The 23395-nt window shown below is 32.4% G+C and overlaps 1 protein-coding gene across 1 annotated transcript; it reads left to right on the forward strand.

Annotated features, from left to right (window-relative positions):
* Positions 1-1200: 1200 nt before the first annotated feature.
* Positions 1201-22954, forward strand: LOC127702049 (nephrin-like). The gene is made up of 6 exons (XM_052206050.1): positions 1201-1240; positions 5376-5636; positions 6487-6579; positions 9788-9922; positions 15408-15544; positions 22754-22954. Exons 1-6 carry the CDS (start codon positions 1201-1203, stop codon positions 22952-22954), a joined length of 867 nt encoding a protein of 288 aa, XP_052062010.1.
* The last annotated feature ends 441 nt before the right edge of the window (positions 22955-23395 follow it).

Raw genomic sequence — 23395 nt, forward strand, 5'->3', positions numbered from 1 at the left:
GATGCATCCGAATTGCTTTCCTAAATTCAAACGTTCAAAACCGAACATTTAGCCAAGTATGCCAAATTCGGTTTTATGCTCTCTGTTTTATGCTTAATCATGTCTTCAATGTTCTCAATATTAAAATTATTAATTTGCAATCATACTACATCTCATTATTTTTATTTTAAAGCGAAATAGCTAACATATTATTTATAAACTTTGAAATAGGTAAATCCAATACTGAAACCACAACTGTTCTTCTAAAAGCACATGTGAGTGTAAAATTACGATGTCATACGGAGTGTAGATGAGCCTTATCATTTTGTATCGATTGATTTAAAATTGTGGTCCTCAATGTTCTTCAACTTCGTGCTTCATGTGGTCTTTTAAACGTGTTTTATTCAAGTGTCTTTAAAAGTTCTTTTGTAGACGAAACGTGCTTCTGGCGTACAATAGTTTAAGCCCAGTATCTATGATGAAGTTATTGATACTTTCAAAAGAATGTGTGTACTAACATGAGCCACACGACGGGTGCCACATGTGAAGCGGGATCTGCTTACCCTTCCGGAACACCAGCGACCACCCACACTTTTTGGTGGGGTTCTTGTTGCTCAGTCTTTAGTTTTCTATGTTGTGTTTTGTGTACTATTGTTTGTCTGTTGGTCTTTTTTTCTTTTTTAGCCAAGGCGTTGTTAGTTTATTTTGGACTTATGAGTTTGAATGTCCGTCTGTCTATTCTGAAAAATAACTGATGATCAGAGGAATTCAATCGATTGGGATTTTGTTGTGTAAGTCAATAGATTTTTCATGAATCAGTACATCATACATTACTGTTTCATTATCATATAAAAATAAGATGTGGTATAATTGCCAATAAAAACAACTCTCCACCAGAGACCGAATGCCATAGAATTTACAACTCACATTTATAAGAAAGAGTTTGCCATCTCATTTGTTAATACGTTCGTAATAAAATTAAATTCATATGGTTCACACTATATTTTTATAGCTATTCCATCAAATGTTCATCTTAATGATATGATCTACAGTATAAATGAAGGCGGCAGTTTCGGTCCGTTAATATGTAATGCTTCTTGTGGTCCTCCGTGCACTTTCCGATGGGTTGGACCTGCTTATATCATAAACTCCAGTGAGTTGCTCATCAATAATGCAGCACGGATAGAGAATGGTACATATCAATGTGAAGCTACGAATACAATGGGTTCATCAAAAGGACATATTGTTCTCATTATCAACTGTAAGTTCATTTAACTATTAGAGAATGTTATGGTATTTTGAAATTGTGTATTAATATGAATGAAACTGATAGCGGGGTAGATACATTTCAATGAGACTGTGGGATGACGTTGTTTTGTTGACCTACAACGAAATTGCATATTAACGACAAGAATTTGTAATATCCTTCGATTATTGTGTAATAATTAATCAATATAACAAGTCTATCTATATAGTTTGTGTAATTCTTCTTTGTATGGTTATATGTCAAATCGGCTATGTGAGTACACCCGCACTAGTCCAAATATAATCATCTGCATTTGTATGTAGCGAATTCATCACTGAGATCTTTATCGTTAAGTTGCCCGGCGGATGACATATCGAAAGGTTTTATTGTTCATACATATTATGTCACAAAATACAGTTTTAAATTGTATGTATGACTGGATACTAGAGGTCCATAGCATCATTCTTTCTCACATTAATTGTTTTTTAACACATGAAATACTAGTAATAAAACAATACAATTTCTAAATAATTAGTCTTTTTAGCTGTTTAAGGTGGATCATCGTTACATATTTCCTCAAATAGAATTTTCTTATAATTTGCCAAAATGAAGATTTTACTAGGTTTGTTTTTCAAATATATATTATAAAGTATGGGTCACCTTGCAATTTTTCAAGCTACAAGTGGTGCAAAAATGCCCAGATTTGCTTAGATTGTTCATGAAAAAAAAACACATTTTTGTGAATATAAAGAAATCTATGAGATAGAATTTTGAAATAAAATATAAAAGTATTTTCCCGAACAAACAAAAATAAATCAACAGAAAGAGGCCATGTTGTATATAAAATCGAGAAAGAGAGCATATATCTATTCATTCGATAGTTCATATGACACTGTTCTAGGTTAGGGGATGGTTTGGCGCCTTCAAACATGTTTAACCCCGCCACATTCTACACGTGCCTGTCCCAAATCAGGAGCCTGTAGTATTTCGTAAATTGTTTTGTTATTAATTATGACGTGAGTTTTTAAAAAAAATCCAATTGGCCACCAAATTAAAGATGACTGACTAAGGGAATACAACACCATACACTTCATGAAGTCTACCATTCTGCAAGAGTTCAGTCCATATTCTAGTATGGTGTCAAATGAAAGCCTAGGATATACGCGTTTTAGATGTTATCAGGATTTTCTTAAGTCTTCTCATTATTGAAATGTATAACACTACCCAATAAAAATTGGCAAAAGTGCCCCAAAGAAGTTCCTTTTAATTACTTTCAACAAATATATAATAAACAATTGATTATTTGATATTTTATAATAAACATTATGAAAGTGGAAATATTTGGTGGTATTTTTCAGGCATGATTTTCAGATTTGTCATAATTGTACCTTCTTTTCACATTTTATGACCTTTCTGCTTTTGTTAAAGTTAGGTTGATCTCAATTAATAAAAAAGAATGTTTAAGCTTTAAGATAAACACAAGACATTGGTAGTTTGAATTGGATGAATGCTACCATTATTACTTCCCAAAAATTTCAACTTGAAACTGTGAATATTTATAAATAAACAAATTAAATACTTGAGCCGAAGTATAATTTGGCAAACATTGGTAGTAAATTTGTAAAACAGATATATCAATATCAGATATATTACAATTTGATTACAAAAATATAATTTGTTTAGATAAGATTAGAAGAAAAGGGAAAATTTGGGGATTTTCAGATTTCACTAAATTCTGTCAACTTTATCCTTTTTTATTTTATAATATGTATGTTATATCTAGAACTATATGCCTTGCCAGATAAAGGAAAAAACAATTTTATGAACTCGAACAGCTCTTATCTGATTATATGAAATCTTATAAGAAATGGAAAATATTACCCCTTCCTCATGCTAAATTTGAACAACCAAGAATAAAATCTATCGAATAACGGCTTAATACACCCAAGGAAACAATGAATTGGTTCAAAAAGAAATATATATATACTAAGTACATATGTTTCATGCAACCTAGATCGTTCAAAGATATTTTTGTATTCAGACATTTTTAAAAAATGGATAATTTTGGATATGCAGACTTTTCTGATTGATTCAGAAATGTCATCAATATCCATCCTGAATAAAACAAAATGTGTTATTACTCATCAGCTTTGGGCTTTTATAAATCTTACAATGTTTTACGTCTTGCATATTAATTGTTTTCTCTTACAAACTGAAATTGAAAAGCAAACAAAGCACCCCTACCCGCGAAATTTTGAGCAAAAATATAATACAAAGCTTCAATTTACACAATTAAACAATCATTTGGTCAATTATCTTGCATGCATTTATATAAAATACTTATATCCAAAGCCTTACATATTGCCAAACGTCATTTTATTCAAATGCTAACTAAAACTGGACCTTTTCGGTTTCATAAACTTGTCCATTTTTTAAAGTCATTAGCTTCAGAAATTGCTTCGAACTATATAAATTGCAAAGAACAATAATTTGAAAGCAGTAAACGAAATTAGTGTAAAATTGTTGATCAGTTGTGGGTTTTTAATCAGGTATTAGGAAAACTTATACATTGTTGGATCTCTAGGGTTCAGAGCATGTCAAATACTTTTTTCCACTAACTGAAAACAAGTCAACAGCTTTTGAGTTTACATGAACATTTTTATTTCAGGGAGGGGAAAATGACAAAAATTGAAATCATCTGATAAATAAAAAAAACGTGTTTTTGTTCTAAATTTGTGTCTACGAAAATAGCGTTCATCAATCACGAGTAGAAATGATATACGTGTTTAATACGGATGCAGTTAATTTAAACCAAAGCAGTGTCTTGATATCTGATTTTAACTCTTCATTTGTCAAATTTGTATGTTTTTTGTAAAATCTTCAAGGAGTAGGAATAATATTTCCCATTGCCATAATATTTTGTAAAAGAAAATAATAAATCTCTGGAGTTCATAAGATTCCAAATACATTATTGCGTGCACGAAAACTGAATCGTTTTAAGTCAAGATATACTTTTTTTTATTTCTTAAGGATACAAATTGCCACATTTGAGAATGGCTGGAAAATATGAAAATGCGAAATTTTCATCTTTTTCAAACTGAATCTACAAAAATTGCAGAAAGCGAGCAGTGTATGCCAGATTATTGTTTTGTTGAATGATTAAAGGTGTTTGGTGTTTGAAAATCATAGGTTTCAGTTGAAATTTGTTGTGGTATGTGTAATATTTTCAATTCTTTTGTGTTTTTACCGTATTAGAATTACCCAGATCTGGTATATGTATGTTTTTCTTTTTTCTATACTTTTTGTATTCCCTAAAAGTGAGGTTTAATAGTGTTCGCTACATGCATCTACATTCGTTCTATTACAACTGTATATGCTGATCTACATGAAAAAAGTACTCGTTGCAGTTTGTGTTATTAATTATAGAAACTCGTACAGTCTTGAATTTACTATTTTGCATCCCATAATTGTCTAAATGCACCAGGTGTGGAGTTTAGAATTCACACAAATCAAAGAAAAACCATTTGAGCTTGTCACAAAGTATTTGCTGATTGCTGTACATAAACTTAAAACTTAAAAACACAAAGTTAAGCACGTTTTTTTTTTTCTTAAGGTAAAAGAAATAAAAATAACTGTGCCTATTACATTGCTTACTAGAAGAGATGCATTGTATTATCAATTTCCGTTGAAAAAATAATGGACAATCAAGTAAAGCAAAACAATAATAATAGTGGATTGTACAAATGAAGAGTATAGCATTTCTCTTATTCAGTCCACATAACATTTGTAATAAATACAAACTCTTTACATTTTTTTAAAAAAGCACGGTTCTTATCTTGAGCACATATTCATGAAACTAAAAACATGTTTAGAGCACTCATCAAAAATCGATCCCTCGTAAGCCCCTGGAAATATAAAAAGTGTGTGTTGTACCTTCTCTACATTTTTTACCATAGATAATAGCCAGGTTTATACTATTTTACTGAATTAAACCTTGTACTGTAGACTAAAAGATGCCAGTAAAACACATTAAATTAGTTTAAGTTATCTGCAATACCTAAGATAAAATAATAATAACTTCTCCACATCAATAAGAAAAAAACTATGAGTATGTGTTTTGTTTTTTTCTGAAACATTTCAATTTTTATAGATGGACCTAACCAAGTGGTTCTGTCTCCAAATGAAACATCTTACACGTTAAATGAAGATAGTCACGTCCCGGATATCACGTGTACAGCAGACTGTCAACCAGATTGTAATTTAATGTGGATAAGACCAAATGGGCAAGTGGATTCAAATAACATTTTAAGTTTGAAGGAGATCCAGAAGAACCAAGCGGGGACATATCAATGTAATGCTAGTAATGTCGTGAGCAATATGGTATCCGCTGATGTAACCATCAGTGTTCTTTGTATGTATTCATTAAGTTATCATTGATAATAAGTCACAAGAATTCAAAACTGAAGTACAAATTGATATAGACAACTCAATCGACGATAATGATATTTATGACTAATAAATATAAACCCATTGTTATATTATCTCCGTGATATTGCACCCAATTGAAATATTTAACATTTGAAGAAAAAAGTTACCCATACTAGCGGCACGTCTGTGCTTACCTTTATATAGGAAGAGATCCCTTTCTCATGGTGTGCCTATCTAACATTGTTTATAACCCCACGATCATATATAGCATACCAATATAATTTATAGATCGGGTTTCGAATACCCATAATGTTAACATTTTCGTGTATAATTTCTTCTTCTCCTTTCAACCAGGCATTCTCAATTTTATAATCCATCCGAATCAATAGAATTTAAGCAATATCACCAGGATACCAATCAGAACTTATTTGTGTTGTGTGATTATTTGAAGATGGCGTGTATATCGTATGAAACTTATAGTTATGCATCGTGATGAGCGTGGTGCGAAGCGTTAGGGTTCAAACTTGATTCGTAAGTTTTTGTCAATCAGAAAGCCTGTTTTATATTTTTATGTTTCTCGTTTTAGAAACCTGATTATAACCATGGTTATACATTTGCCACCTAATATGTCTTTTAAGTATATTCTGACAAAGCATAGATACAAATATTTTGAAGATAGCTTATTCAATAAAAAGTAACAGTTTTCAACGAAGAAATGAACAAAAATTAATCATCTAAAGATAAAGCCTCCTTTGCTGAAGTCAGTATAACAAAATACATGTATTTAAACGGTTTTTTTTTGTCTATGATGATACAATAAACAATAATTTCAGATGGACCAGAAAAAGTAACACTTTCTCCAAATACCACAGAATACACCTTAAATGAAGGAGAACATGTTCCTAATATAAACTGCTCTGCGGAATGTAAGCCAATATGTATAAGGAATTGGATAGGACCAAAGGGACAAATTTTCTCGTCTAACGAGTTAAGCTTACAGAACATCAAAAGAAGTCAAGACGGGATATATAAATGCAATGCAACTAATGCTGTCAGCAGTATATTGTCAACTGACGTAAAAATAATAGTAAATTGTGAGTATAAGTAATATATTTAATGGTTTTGTTAATTAAAAGTTTTAACCCAGCAGTAGGGTTTCTGGGCTGCCCTCCAGCCCAACCAGAATGCCAACACCAACGCTATACCTCCTGAAATTAATAAAAGGAATGTTTCCACCAGAAACCAGTACTACCTTCATTTTAATACCTTATACCAAAAAAGTAAGTGATGATGTATGTCTGTAAAAGAAGTAGCTATTTTTTTTAACCTACCATTGTGGAGTGACTTTTTTAATATTTCCTCAGTACCTATCAATGTTTAACAAAAATGAAAAAAGACCGATAAATTATCTGGCGAACTACTCATAAAGCAATATTCTATGTGATCAAGGTAATGTTACAGTTATGTAAAATATGCAAGGCATTTTCCAAGAACTTCCTTTACATCTAAAACTGTGCCACTTTTTCTATGAAGTTTAATATAAAAAAAAAACATACAATGTAATGGACAGTACACATGCAATTTGTATTTGTAAAAGTCAACACATAGGATTGTGCGTCATATTTCAACTTTGATGTGACTCCAATTTCTAAGAAACAGTAACACTAAAATACTCAATTATCCATCCATTTATAATTAATCTTCCTGAGAATTTATTTTGACTGCTATCCTACTGATACTGATAAAATTGCTTAGTTGTGCCTCCATGCTATGAAACATCTTTAAAGGAACCAGTAGGAAAACAAAACAAAATATCTATGAACTATGAGTATTAAGTATCTTCCCAAAAAAAGACGAGGTTTGTCAGTAAGTTATATCTACAAATTGCACTATTTAAAGTGTCATAAACAGGTAATTAGATATAAGAAGATGGGGTATGAGTGCTAATGAGACAACTCTCCATCCAAGTCACAATTTGTAAAAAGTAAACCATTATAGGGCAAAGTACGGCCTTTAACACGAAGCCTTGGCTTACACCGAACAGCAAGCTATAAAGGCCCCTAAAATGACAAGTGTAAAACCAATCAAACAGGAAAACCAACGGTCTAATCTATATAAAAAAGGAGAAACGAGAAACAATTAGGAACCACATTAACAAACGACAACCACTGAACAACAGTTTCCTGACTTAGGACAGGTGCAAACAAACGCAGTGGGTTTAAACGTTTTAACAGGCGCCAACCTTAACCCTAGCCTGAAATAATATTGTAACATCACAACATAGAAAGACACACTATAAAATATCAATTGAAATGGCTTAATTCAATCAAAAGACATATTAACAAAAACATGTAAACATACACTGAACGAATAAATTTGATCTATGACACAATGTAAATACAAAATTAATAAAAAAAAAAGTGGGAGTGAGATGCAAAACAAAATCAGAAAGACAACTACAACCTTGGACAAAATTCCGTTAAATAAAATAAGGTACACAGGTAAATAAAAATAATTCAGTTGTAAGGAGTACATGGGGAACGGAAATATTTTTTTACAAAATAAATAAATTTGTTGTTTATAGTACGAGAACAGAAGTGAAAATTTCTCGTCATACTTAATACTTATCAAAGGTGGTATATGTTAAAAAATGGTGAGATGAGATATAACACAAAATAAGAAAACATAAATATCAAAAATGCATTAGAAATTGTATCAACAGGTCAAATTAGCACGAAAGTACGATTTCAGAGTACTCGCAGTTACTGAAAGCTAGTTAAAAGCCAAAAACAATTAATAATAAAAATTATGCATCAGAGACTAAAATCAATTAAAACACATCCCAGGGATTTAGTGTTTAACGTCATGGACAGTCAAAGAAGACATGACTTGTGCAATGCCAAAATACAAGTATCGACAGGCAGTAGGATAGTAAGGATTTAACCTTTTAATAAATATGTATGCATGTTATATTTATAAATAAAGTAATTTCTATATAGAAAATGAACATGGATGTGTATTTAAACATCCCAAAAAACAACATTTGAAAAGAATATAAATTTAGTTATGTTTTAATTTGTTGATGACAAAATCGATATTTGTGCCATTGAAAACAATATTCAAAGATCTAATTACAACATTGATAAGATAACCTTTACCAATAATTTTGTTTAAAGGTTCAATGTATTTACTCGGATCACAAAGTGATTTCTGCACTTCTAGTACAATACCGTTTTTAACAAGTGTTCTACAGGTACAGCCAATTTTACTGACCAAATCTTTGTATCTATGAAAGAATTTAGTTTTGAGTAATTTATGGTAACGAAATCCCTGACTTAATAATTTACCAGTGATGCATTGATTACGTTCGTTAAAATCTATGACATCACTACACACATGGGCATAACGAAAGAGTTGGAATGTCATTAAAAAAATAGAAAATGAAATCGATAAAGCTAGAAGGTTTTCCGTCGAATAAATTTTCTATAGACGATGTTCCTTACTTAGGACAGGCACGTCTAAATGTTGCGTGTTAAACCATTTTTGTTTAGATTTCAACCCTCTTCACTCCCCGCTTCACTCTCAATCTCGATCAGAAAATTAATAAATAGCACATAAAGGAAATACAATAACACCCATTACCGGAAAATGGTTAATTGATGATTGATTGTTGGTGTTTGACACCCCTTGTATTGGCTATGTCGTGGCGGTCATTGTATTTCGATGGAGGAAGCTGGAGTGCCTTGAGAAACCCAACGACCATCGGCAAGAAAACTGACAATCCTTGTAAATTAAGATTGAGGTCGAACGCACCTGCCAAGTTCGGTGTTCGAACTCACAACCTCGGTGTTGAAGAACAAGTGATGCAGTATACAATTAACTTAGACCGTTCAGCTACTGAGTCCCCGATACACTTGGTAACACAGTGCTGAAAACCAATCACATACCATACCGTATTTAAGAATGTTACTGAAAGCAAGCTCAAAGATATTAACCTTCTGATAACATTTAAAGCATCCTACACTTAATCTCGATTGCTGTACTTTATAGAATATTTCTTACAGCAACATCATTGGCCTTATCAACGCTCCTTTAATTGGACAGATTTAATCATATTTTTTAAATTTTATTCAGTCGGACCATCTTCAGTTGTACTCTCTCCAAACAAAACGAAATATACAATAAAGGAAAACGAATCTTTACAACCTAGTATTTCATGCACTGCAACCTGTCAACCACATTGTGTGGGAACATGGACCATACATACCGGCGAATTTGTTTCCTACGATAACTTAAGTTTTCCTGCCATCAATAGGAACCAAACTGGGTCATATAGATGCAATATTAGTAATCGTGTTAGCAGCATGATATCTACTGATGTTTCTTTTATTGTTACATGTAAGTACATATGCATTCCTTCAAGTAGATTAACGTCGGTGTAAGTAAAATATCAATACTGTTTCACATTATATGATCTTATTTCGTCATTTTATTGAATTTGAGATATGTTGCTGATTGAGATTTAATTACATGTATTTGCAACCCGTCAACATGATAGAAGTATTGTTTAAATTCACAACTGAATTGCAATTATGATTTACATTTTTCTGGCGAGGTTCGTGTTACTCAATCTTTAGTTCTCAGTAAAACTATTATTCAACCTAGGATTATAGGTTGATTGGTACTATCTTACCATCCAACTGTATGTATTTAATACATATATGAAAATAAATCAGAAATGCATACACATAGAAGGTCGTCCAAAATAAGTCTAGCGGAATAGTAACTTGGACAGGCATTTGAAAAAAAGAACATGTTGGAAAGCAGCATAACGTTTGCACGTAACAGCAAGCTACGGATCATAAACTGTTGTAATGTTCTTTAACAAGCCAAGAACATGGTGTTTAACCTACACAACACATCGACGTATCTTTTCAAAGGTTTCATTTCAGACTAGGTCGAAAGTGCCACTTTTCGATTGAAGTGACGGATGGAAGAAGTTTAGAGAAAAAAGTAAAATCACAAAAATAATGAACTCCGAGGAAAATTCAAAAAGGAAAGTCCCCAATCAAATGGCAAAATCAAAAGCTCAAACACATCGAAAGAATGGATAACAACTGTCATATTCCTGACTTGGTACAGGCATTTTCTTATGTAGAAAATGGTGGATTAAACCTGGTTATAAAGCTAGCTAAACCTCTCACTTGTATGACAGTCGCATCAAATTCCATTATATTGACAACGATGTGTGAACAAAACAAACAGACACAATAGGTAAAAATGTCACAGATAGGGGAACAACAGCAACACGAACCCCACCAAAAACTGGGGTGATCTCAGGTCCTCTGGAAGGGTAAACATCCTGCTCCAAATGTGGCACCCGTCGTGTTGCTCATGTTAATACAAAGCCGGTAAATAGTCTAATTCGGTAAGTCACATTCGTGAAAAAAGAACGGGATTGTAGTTACGACATAAGGAACATATCCGATATCATCTGTAAAACGGATATTCCATAACGGTCAACCAAATCGTGATGGCGTCCATAAAATTTACGAAGTGATGATTTCAACTTCACCATTTGGAACTCTTGGTTTAAAAATGCAAAGGTAACAGTTGCGAAGCTGAAATCATCTCTTTTGTCGTAAAGTTTTGTTTTCAACCGACCCTCATAGTCAATTTCTAGATATAAATCCTAATCAAATTGCAAAATCAAACGCTCAAACACATCAAACGAATGGATAACAACTGTCATATTCCTGACTTGGTACATAAACACATAACTACATAAGTGTCCTTACAAACAACGGTATATATTGCTGGGTCTTCCAAGTGCTCCACGAAATCTCTTTCTAAATTATTAAAATCTATTTTATCAGCAATCAAAGCCGGGCTCCAAAGTTATTGTGAAACTGCCTATTCTAGAAGTGGCGTGAATCAGATGTGGATACTAAAAAATTCCAAAGATCTTCTAGAGTACATACAATCTAAGACTCTATCATCTTGCAATAGTATTAAAACATTTGACTTTTCTACACTTCACACAAGTATTCCCCATTCCAAACTAAAAGACAAATTGAAAGAGTTGGTATTACTTTGTTTAATTAAAAAGAATGGCGAACGTAGATACAAGTATCTTGTCTTGGGGAGGGATAAATCCTACTTTGTAAAGAATCACTCTGATTCAAACAAAAAATTCTCTGAAACTGACATTATCAAGATGCTTGATTTCTTGATTGACAACATATTTGTTACGTTTGGAGGACGTGTTTTTACACAGACTGTCGGAACTCCAAGAAGGAACCAATTGTGCCCCTCTTCTTGCCGACTTGTTTCTTTATTATAATAAGGCTGACTTCATACAGGAACTTCTTAGGAAGAAAGATAAGAAGTAAGCAATATCCTTTAACTCTATGTTCCGCTATATAGAAGATGTTCTCTCACTAAATAATACAAAATTTGGTGACTAAGTTGTACGAATCTATCCCATCGAACTAGAGATAAAGGATACTACAGATACAGTTAAGTTTGCCTCATATCTTGACTTACATCTAGAAATTGACAATGGGGGTGGGTTGAAAACAAAACTTTACGACAAAAGAGTTGATTTTAGCTTCCCAATTGTGAACTTTCCATTTCTATGTAGCAACATTCCAGCAGCACCTGCATACGGAGTATATATCTCCTAATTGATACGATATTCCCGGGCTTGTGTTTCCTATCATGATTTCCTTGATAGAGGATTGCTGCTCACAAGGAAGCTATTAAATCAAGAGTTCCAAATGGTGAAGTTGAAATCATCCCTTCGTAAATTTTACGGACGCCATCACGAGTTGGTTGACCGTTATGGAATAACCGTTTCACAGATGATATCGGATATGTTCCTTATGTCGTAACTACAATACCCTTCCCTTTTCACGAATGTGACTTACCGAATTAGACTATCTACCGGATTTGTAATAACATGAGCAACACGACGGGTGCCACATGTGGAGCAGGATCTGCTTACCCTTCCGGAGCACATGAGACCACCCCCAGTTTTTGGTGGGGTTCGTGTTGCTTAGTTTTTGGTTTTCTATGTTGTGTCATCTGTACTATTATTTGTCTGTTTGTCTTTTTATTTTTTGCCATGACGTTTTCAGTTTGTTTTCGATCTATGAGTTTGACTGTCCCTCTGGTATCTTTCGTCCCTTTTTTTATGTACGCCTGTCGAACCTTGAATGTTTATATTGATAGTGTGTGTGTATGGTATTCTAAACAGAATGGTTGGTGATTTAAAGACATTGAACAGAATGTATTCTCTCTTTTAAAACGGAAATTTCAAATGTTAGTTTCGTCGTGAAAATACAAGCCAACATGTTTGCATATGGGGATTTCAAGTGGAATCTTTATTTAATCGGCGTGTTTCAACAACAGTCTAAATTGATTTATATATATATATATGTTTTGTTTTTATATACATCGCGCAATTCTAGGTTAATGTTTACATATTTATATAATCATATATGTATGTAATAATACACTACTTTATCTATTTATTTTTCTAAATCGTAGATGGTGCAGAAATCAAAGACATTACTATCAACGGTGGAAATTTTAAAATTCCTGAAAATGTAGAAACACGACTTACCTGTGAAATTGATGGTGTTCCTAAGCCTAATGGAAGCTTGATTTATAATGAAGAAAAGAAACTAAGTACAGAAAATCCAATTGTTTACGTGATGGTTACTTCGTGTAATGATACTGGAAATTATACATGTGCAGCAGAGAATTCCGGAGGAAAGGCAAATCAAACTAAAGAACTGTTTGTATTGTGTAAGTAATGTGTTTTTTATGACTGTGTAGTGATAAGGCTTTTAATTTATTCATATTAAGACAGAAGACAGAAAGAGAGTAACTAACAGACGAAATAATTAATTTATTTAAACGCCGTCAGATATACCTCAACAGTTTTGACAATTTTATTCTCTTTCTCAGTGATCCATTTAAACTCTTTTGATTGCCTTATAATGATAAAAGTACTATGCAACATTGAATTAGTAGTAACTGTTTATTTACGAAATTTTGTTTGAAATTTAGTATACGACTACGGACTAGTTTAAATTTTACAAAATTCTTTCCGTCACTTACTATTCCATTGCAATATGAATGCTTAATGTATCTGTTTGTACTTCGACATTTTAGTTCTTTCTAAAACAAAATTTGATATCTTAATATTGTTTTAGGTTCACCTAGACCAGTCGTTGACCTACCATCAAAAATTGCAGTCGGCAATGACAGTATTTTGGAAATAAATGTGACATTTTTTTCTTACCCACAGCCAAATATATCTTGGACTTTTAGTAAAAATGGTTCCAATGAAATAGTGAGGTCAAATGATACAATTGGCATTAATCAACATATATCATCAATTCATATTACTGATATAAAGACATCTCAGTACGGTAGTTACGTTCTGAAAGTAACAAATGGAATTCCAGATGATTTCAAGCACCCCTTTGAGGTGGTGCCACAACGTAAGTAATACAGCAATAGGCAAACAGGGCTGATTCATTTCACCTTGACTATTTTTCGCACGTTTTAAAGCTTCGCAGTTTAACAGCTCTAGTAGTGTAACTTGAACAATATTGTGACTTATTTCTGAACAGATCAAAAAATTATAAACACCAGATGGTAGCCTCAAATTCTATGCGACAGGCATACAAATAAAGAAGTTTAGCTAGCTAAAAAACAGGTTTGATCCACCATTTATACACAAGGAAATGCCATTTCCAAGTCAGGAATATGACAGTTGTTTTCTATTCGTCTGATGTGTTTGAACTTTTGATTTTATCATTTGATGAAGGACTTTCCGTTTTGAATTTTCCTTGAAATTCGGTATTTTTGTTATTTTATTGGTGTATAAAAAGGACACGCTTAACCAAAAACAAAAATAAAGTTGGTAGAAGTAAGAAAGGATACATATATTAATTCGCACTGATTCGAGATTTTTTTGGATGTTGGCCTTATAGATTTTGCTAACATCTTAGTATAAACTTTTATACTAGGTGACTATTTTTGACATATTAAATGTATTATGTACAAATGGTGTCAAAAGCAGTTGTCATAGTGACGATAGGGTGAAAGAATACTCGTTCATGAGAGACTGTCGACAACACTCAAGTAAGGATGTAATAAATGAAACAATATGAAGTGGGTGGTGTTCTTGGAAGTGTCAGAAAAAGAACTTCGAAAGGTTATTGTGGATAAGACCAGTAGTAGGCAAAGTTTCAGCATGCAAAGGAATAATCAGATATATAGAAAAACAACAAATTCCATCGTTCATTAAATTTTTTAATATTCAATCAAATTGGTACTGTTCATGTACAACTAAGATCGTAATGTATTTTTCAGTGTTAAGAATCTTGTATATGCCTGTTAAAACATTACATACTAAAAGGTCTATATTACTGAATAATTTTAACTTAATTGCAAGCAATATTGGAACAGAACTGTGGATATCTGGAAAAAAAACCTTTAAACCTATAAAAAAAAGGTCTACATTTCAATAAACTGATAAGTCTGCTAAGACAAAAAAATAATTCAGGTTGAAATTTATCACCAGGATATTCAAGTGTTGCCTCGTTTTGATATGTCGCATTCTTTAATTCAATATATGTAAATTGTAGACTATCCAGTTAAAACAGAGCCTATGAATTAAGACTACATTCAATTCAATTGACAGCAATGCATATCAAATTATTTTTCTATATTACAGGACAGCCTGATATACCTACAAATTTCAGTGCGTCATGCGACGCACCCGATTCTGCAAATTTGAAATGGATACCTTCATTTGATGGTGGAGATACACAACAATTCAAACTATTTTATGCAGTTCAAGATAGACAAATTGTGTTTATAAAGCATCGGATGGATATAAAAAACAACTTGGAAAGAATTATTGGCTTACTACCTGCAACATCGTATTCCTTCAAACTCATCGCATATAACACCTTTGGAGATTCACATTTTATTAAAGCATATTGTAATACAACTAAAACAGGTATCGTTTTATGCTACTAAGCAGAAAAGCAACATCGTTCTTACATATAGAAATTCAGAAAGAAGTGTTTTGAGTAATATATGAAAGTTTACGGTTTTCTATTCTATACAAGTTTGTTTAAATATATATTGACTATCCGTATAAAAAGATTAGGTTTGACAGATTTCACTAATAATTCTCACCAGGCAGTTTTTTTTTTCTTTCAAATAACTAAATATTTCGACATGTTAAAGTTATCACTGAGTGAATTTCAAAAAGACAATTTAATGATTTCAAATAAAACATATGTAAAACTGTTTCGTATATTAGATGGATTCGATATTATGATTATAAAACCGTCACTTTTCTTAAATGTTTTACACATTAATGATGTTTTGGTATTATTGATGTACAAAAATCCATCAAACAACCAGCGGTCAACTCATATGCTTCGGAAGAGTTAGCTATTTCTACTCTACAAATTAAACCCATTTTATTGGTTAATTGTGAAAATCCGATGTTAAGTTGCATTTTGTTGCAGGCAGCAACCCTCTACCAAGCAAATATTCATAAATCATATTGGTCCGTTTTCTGCAAAACATTTTTTTTAAGTACTACTAATTTATTAAACGTTTGGGTTTTTGTAATTCGTTGCAAATTCAGCTATTATACATTGATTTCATTGGGGAAATATGGTCCGATGGGACATCCAGTAAATGACTGTTGGGTTATAACTGTCGTCACTTATTGCAAAATAATTGGAATGTATACATGTTTCAGAGGCATTACTATTTAGCTCTTTATTTCGAAGTCTTTAGGAGCGATGACTTGTTACAGATAGTGCATTCAATGTTCACCACATTGCAAAAATGTTATTGTTATTATTTACAGTACTATGTTCATATTAAGGGATGTTGAAACAATCGCATTTTTTCACTTTCAGCAATTGAGGACGAATCAAATATTGGACTTTATATGGGCGCATCCATCGGAACATTTACAGCAGTTCTTTCCATTGGTTTTGTTGTTGTGGTACTATATTTGCGCCGCAAGAAATTTCAAGGTACTAACAATTCTTGTAGTGTCACTGGCAATTTTATACTTCACATTGTAATTAAACAGATGACTTGAATTCTATCTTTAAGGTACAATTGTCGTAGCCGTATTTGGTACAACCTTTCAGGATTTTCGGTTAATTAGATAAATGCTCTTCAACTTCGTAATATTTGATTTGGCTTTACAACTCTTTTGCTTCGAACGCCACTGATGAATCTTATGTCTGGCGTTCCAGATATCCATTTATTAGCAAGTAGTCAGAAGAAAATAAAATACTTGTCACATGTAAATCTTTCAAGTATTATAAACGCAGATACAATATGATAACTTGTCTTCCAAATTCTTGGTAAGGATTCAAATGTCAGTGGTTCCTAGAAGAATACATACAAGAGTATGATATGCTATGCTTTCACTTACTTCTCAATAAAAGGGGAAATAAAGCAGTGTTACGGTATTGAGTTCACCATTGTTAAGGCGACTACATTAGATATAAGTTTATTTATCACATATACCTTAGCAATAATGACGTAATTTCATGTTATATTTACTCTCTCATTTGATTTTTTAGGAAAAAGATCTGAACGTAATGAAAGGTAAGTTAAGTTCTTTTCTAATTCAATATGTTTTCAAATCAGAATAAGTTAGAAATTAAATCAGACAATTAAATTTAACATTTAGGTTGGTAAGTTAATGGCAGTTGTAAACATGTTTTATATATTTCTGAGACGTTTGAAAATCAAAGGACAAGACAAGTGTCAGTGATAAGAGGTAGAATATACCAGAGGTGCTATAAAAACCATAAAAATAATCAACAGACAATTCCATAACCAAAAAAGAAAAAGAGAAATGGTCTTAAAGTATGATAAAACGTATTAAGTAAATAGCAACGTACAAATTATTTTATTCTTTATTCATAAAATCACTTCTGGTGTCATAAGAAGGTCCAATTAAAGCTATTTCTGATAATATATGGTTCTTTAAAACATGATTAAAAAAACAGCTTTCGGTTTGCTGCTTTTCAGGGTTCCATTTATCAGTGTCTCATTCCTGCAACCCTACTTCAACAGACCCTTCTAAGCAAGCAACAACCAATTAATCTGCAAATTTAAAATAAAACGATATCCCTTATGAAGCATTTATTGGATGTTTTAATAAAATAGTTGTTTGAAATTTAAAACAATATATGCAAAAACTCTTTTGAAAAAATCATAGGATCGCTTCAACCTAAATTTAATGAATCGGTGTCTCAATGATCCAACACATGAGTCTGGTATCATTTAACTTTTTGGATTATTTGAATTAATTATCGTTAAAGGTTGCAGAAAAGTAGCTTAGCAGAAAATAATGAATTTGTCTGTCTAATTAAACCTATTTGTATTGCAATTTGATAATGAGCTTTTTTAGCTTCAGAAGAGGCAAATCAATTATCATTCAGTTTCGAGTTGTATTTTATATTTTCAAAAGAAAACTGAAAACAAATAGTACTTTATGTTATTTTTGTCCTTATTCATTCTTTCAAATTTATATATGGGGTACTTGTGTTAGTCAGGGGATTCCTTAACAAGTCTTTTTTTGAAAAAATTGCAATTCAAAGATGATGTATAAAGTCTTGTTAAAAATATGATGAACATATATTTTGCGTTACTGTTATACAATGTTATAAACACTTTGTGATTTTGTGAGATACAATGTAGGTTTCGACATGTTTCATCCATTCTTACACCTCCCATCTATGTGTATCTTACTTGCAATGTCTTTCGCCATTTTATCAAGGATTACTGCATAAAATAAATGCTCATGTATCAATTTTATTAGGACGATATTCTGACAAAAAAAGGAGAGTTTACGTGTTTGTTTTTTCTCTTTGTGTTTGGTAGATTTAACGAATGATATATTCTGGTGTTGTTTTTTTTTTCAAGAATGGCCCTAGCTGATGAACCCGAATATGCAGATGGTATGTATCTTTGTTTCTAAAAATGTTATCATATAACTATTTTCATTCAATGCATAAATCAAAAGTGTGATTAAACGTTATATTCAATGAAATATTTTCATATTGTCTATTGACAAATAGGCCAAGGGTTTGAATCAAGGACGAGAGAACTAAATTTATTGATACGTATCTCTTAAGTGTAATAATCGAGCAATTGGAGTATTCGAATACAATTAAATTATTTAGTGGTTAGTTGAATATACGCAAAGCAGTTGATAAAGACATAATAAATGAATGGTAGTACAATACTTAAGATTTACTATGTAATGAATTTATAACTGTGTACATTTAAACAACAACACATAATCCACTAGCTTATATAAGGACGAAGACATCAAACTGAAACATCATTTCTGCTAAACATGATCATAGTAAATTATATGTCTTGCGGAAACAAACAGTGCTTTTTCAATATACTGCTAAAATTTCAATAAAAAAATATATATTCTTGCATTTTAGAAAATTGAATAAAGTTTATATTTTCAATGATGTGAGAAATGCAATCCCTTGTTTTAAATTTGATCATTTTCTATGAACACAAGTGAGCGTGCTGTAGGTGACTTTGGAGCGTCATAGTACAACACAATTCCAGTTCAGAAGCATTTTACACTTTTCCCCACTAATGTTAATTTGCTTTATTGAATTAAATAATAAGTTTAAGTGATATCCTTTTTGGTTGAACTTGTGACTGGTAGCTCGTTACTAGAACACATTATTAAAATGAACCGCTATACGGTGTTGCCGAGTTTAAAGAATTCTTAACAACAAGGACGTTTTCTTATAATATTTGGCTATGTTTGTATGTTCATAGGCAAAGTTCTATGCAACAATAGAAATTAGATCTCTATGAGCATAAAAGAGCCAAATTTGAAATGTTCGTGACCTTTGTGACAAAATTTGAGAAGTGTTTAGGCAACAGTCCACAGAAAATAGAAATAACAATTTGGTGTGCACACAAAAATTCACGGTGTTCTATTATTTAGAAATTGAATACTTCTTTTTGTATTATATTTGGGTGTAAAAGCGTTGACCGAAGCTCATGGTGTATGAAGCGCAGAAACTGCTATCGCGTATATCGGATTCAAATGATAGATTCAGACCTTTCTTTGCACTTAATTATAAAAGGGATATCATTGAGTTTACGTATCATATATATTTTAACATTTCTTTTTTACAAACGTAGAAGGTCTTAAAGACAATATACTTTACGAATCTGCGGGGAGCGATTTAGTTCAAGAAACCAGTAAAGTTGGATACGAAGTTAATGATAAGAAAAGACAAAACAAACATGGAACCGACAACTCTGCATTTCAAGAAACAGCACTTTACAATGTCGTTCAGAAGAAAACAGGTAAAGGACAATTACATTGCTTTCTATAGATGATTTAACCAGTATTTAACGCCTTAATAAACTGTTTATACAAGTATCTGGAATTAACGAGATAATTTGTCATGTGTTCTTCATTTTATATTTGCATTACTAGTACCTTTTGTTGAAAATAATGGGATGCATGGAGTACATGTCAATGTAGAAAGTTGACGATGAGCATGCACTTAAACCATTAACTGGCTTCGAAACAAACAAGGACAAATCGAAGAAATCATGCAGTTTCTAATAAAAGGCCAATAAAAATATATACGGCGTATACGTCTATTCGATATTACTAGACTACTCAGAAACCATCAGCGGATAACACATAACATGAAACAAGAGAAGATCGTTTATTCCATATTTCATGCTTCAAATTAGCTCATGTTGTGCATAAAAGTATCATTGAAATACGGATATCTCCATGTAAGTAAGCTTATTTCTCCGGGAGGAGCGGAAGGACGTCGGAATGTTTTTTTCGGGAAGATTGAATTCCAACCTATTGGGACTCAAGAATTGAAGATTTATTTTTCGGGATCCTGGAAAGAACGCTTTATTGTATTTTTTCGGGAATTCGCGATGACAACCCCCGTCTTAAGTCATAACACAAGTGTTAAAGAAATTTGCCGTGAAATGTCTTAAGACTCGTAAAAAGCATATTTTGATTTAATTGAGTGATTGTTCAGCTTTGGAAAATACTTTGAATTATATGCCAAAATTCATTAAGGTCGTCGAAAATATATCATGCTTCATCAAGTCTCAGTCTTCTTTAATTCCGAAAAATTCCACTGCGTAACTACTTTTGCTTAACCGAATGCCCTTGGTTATTCCGCTTATAGGTGAACGAATGTTGTCGTCTATTGATTGGAATGTGGGACAATACGATTTCGTATGATTAGCTCAGGTACTTTGAGCTTGCCTTCAGTAACTGCGAGCGTTCTAAATTTAAAATATTACTTGTGCTAAGTGAAAAAAGTATATCACAATCGAATTGCTCGTTGAAGTGATAGGATCTACAAGTGTATCTTCATTCTGTGGAAGATAAGGCCACGCGTATTGTGTCAGATTTCATCAATTTGATGAATAACTGCGTATTGAAATCTTAAACCTATTAGATCATTAATCATGTACTTTTTATCTTCTTTACAAGGCCAAGATGGAGTCAGTATCATGGAAAATAAAACAAAAATAGACAATGGAAAAGCAAAGAAAAATAACAAAAATATTAACAAAAATGAGGATGTCCAAGAAGCAAGTCGTAAAGAATCATCAAAACAGGTTTTGTTTTTATACATTTTAACAAAATAATTCAAGTACTTTTAATTTCATATTATAACCAATTGAAAACAAAGATAGTAAGAAGGTATAAGACCGGAAGTTGACATTATTGACATGAATTAACATTGATATTGTCATACAATATGTACAATGTATTTGTAAATTTACTCAGTGGCAGATCCAGGGGGTTCCGGGGGTTGGGAACCCCCTTTTTTGACGACCAATGCTTTTGAATGGGAACATATGGTTGGAACCCTTTTTTATCCTGGTTTGGACCCCACTTTTACAAATGACTGGATCTTTTGAATCGTTCAAAAAAAAATAGGCTTATCTCAGCTGTATTTGGCAAAACTTTCGGAATTTTTTGCCCTCGATGCTCTTCAATTTGTCTTTTAACTTTTTTCTTGCGTTTTGGGCTAAAACTGAATTCATGTTGTGATGTTACACTATAATTTCGGGTTAAGGTGGAGATTAGCGCCTGTTAAAACGTTTAAACCCTCTGCTTTTGTTTTTCCGAAGTCAGGAACCTGTTGTTCAGTGGTTGTCGGTTGTTGATGTGGTTCATAAGTGTCACTCGTTTCTCGTGTTTTATATAGATTAGACCGTTGGTTTCCCTGTTTGAATGGTTTTACACTAGTCATTTTTGGGGCCCTTCAAAGCTTGCTGTTCGGTGTGAGCTAGGGATCCGTGTTGACGGCCGTACTTTAACCTATAATGGTTTACTTTTTCATATTGTGACTTGGATGGAGAGTTGTCTCATTGGCACTCATACCACATCTTCTTATGTCTATGAAGATATTAGAGAGAAACTGTAAACAAAAACAAATGATCAACAAAAATAAAGGTTTTTGTCATGAATTCTGTTCTAGTCCAAAATGTTGGAGAGAGTCCATCGTTGAGTTTGACTCATAGACCTTATATATATATAGGCAATGTGAGTGGCACAGGTTTTTATTAATAGTATAAACCTTTCCTTAGTTTGTTATACTTAAGTCAATGTTCACATTGCAAATGTACACACTCGTTGGAAATGATAAAATTTTCGATTTTTTATTCCCGAGATAAGGTACTTTTAACCGTGTGCCAGGCACTAGCTCGTGTATGCTTGGATCAAGATACTAACAAGACACTGATGTTGTGATGAGTGAATGTAGGCGTCTTCCGTTTTGAAATATTTCTTCTTTGTCGTTAACGGTCATATTGAAGGCATATTATCCTAATGTAGTTTTTCTATGGGTTTTTCCTGACTTTTGATCAGATGCTTTCTAAATATTCCATTTCAATAATTTCAATATCGATAAGATGGGAATGCCATGCACACCTGACCCATCTGTATATTTCTTACCACAGCATTTAAAACACAATATGATTTTCAACTTTCAGAATTTGAACAAAGATGGACTTCAGTATGCAGATCTTGTCTTCAGTAAATCTACAATAGGCCCGAAATTTGTTATTCGTGGACTTGAAAACCGGACTATTTATGCAGAAGTTGACACTTCACAGAAAATTGAACCGTTAACTGACAGTGATGAAGACGAACCAAGTGACAAGAACACTAACAATGAGGAATCTGGCATATAATTGACATCATTTACAAATTTAAGTAGTTACTCGAGTGTTGAGAAATTTGTGTATTTTCATAACTGAAGATATATTTTACTCTCACATGAACATGATACTGATTCACAAAAAGATCACCTTAATGAATTTATGATTTTAAATGATAGCGAGGCTTGTTATTTTCAATACGTTGAAAATGTCGATTATGTTGTCAGATTTTAATTTTGCTTATAGAAATATTGATGGCGTGCGCTGCTTATCTGTTTGCCAAAGTGTCTGCTCTGATCGTTCCTGGTGCAGCTTCGTCAATAAATGGGCACCAAGCGTAGCAACGAAATGACACAAGTCTTAGTCGGAAATGACCTCTACATGCTCTATGGGAAATGATTGAAAACTATTTCAGTGCAAATGTATGATCTAGATCAAAGTGCGCACGATATATTTTTTTATATAAAAATAAAA

This window comes from Mytilus californianus, unplaced genomic scaffold (genome assembly GCF_021869535.1).
Source record: "Mytilus californianus isolate M0D057914Y unplaced genomic scaffold, xbMytCali1.0.p SCAF_5, whole genome shotgun sequence".
Lineage (NCBI taxonomy): Eukaryota > Metazoa > Mollusca > Bivalvia > Mytilida > Mytilidae > Mytilus > Mytilus californianus.

What these genes read in the sequence shown, in the direction of transcription:
- LOC127702049 (XM_052206050.1), top strand. Translation starts at nt 1,201, where the DNA reads ATGGGTTCATCAAAAGGACATATTGTTCTCATTATCAACT. An exon ending in TATTGTTCTCATTATCAACT is followed by an intron (nt 1,241 to 5,375) that starts GTAAGTTCATTT and finishes CAATTTTTATAG; the next exon opens with ATGGACCTAACCAAGTGGTT. An exon ending in CAGTTCAAGATAGACAAATT is followed by an intron (nt 15,545 to 22,753) that starts GTGTTTATAAAG and finishes TTCAACTTTCAG; the next exon opens with AATTTGAACAAAGATGGACT.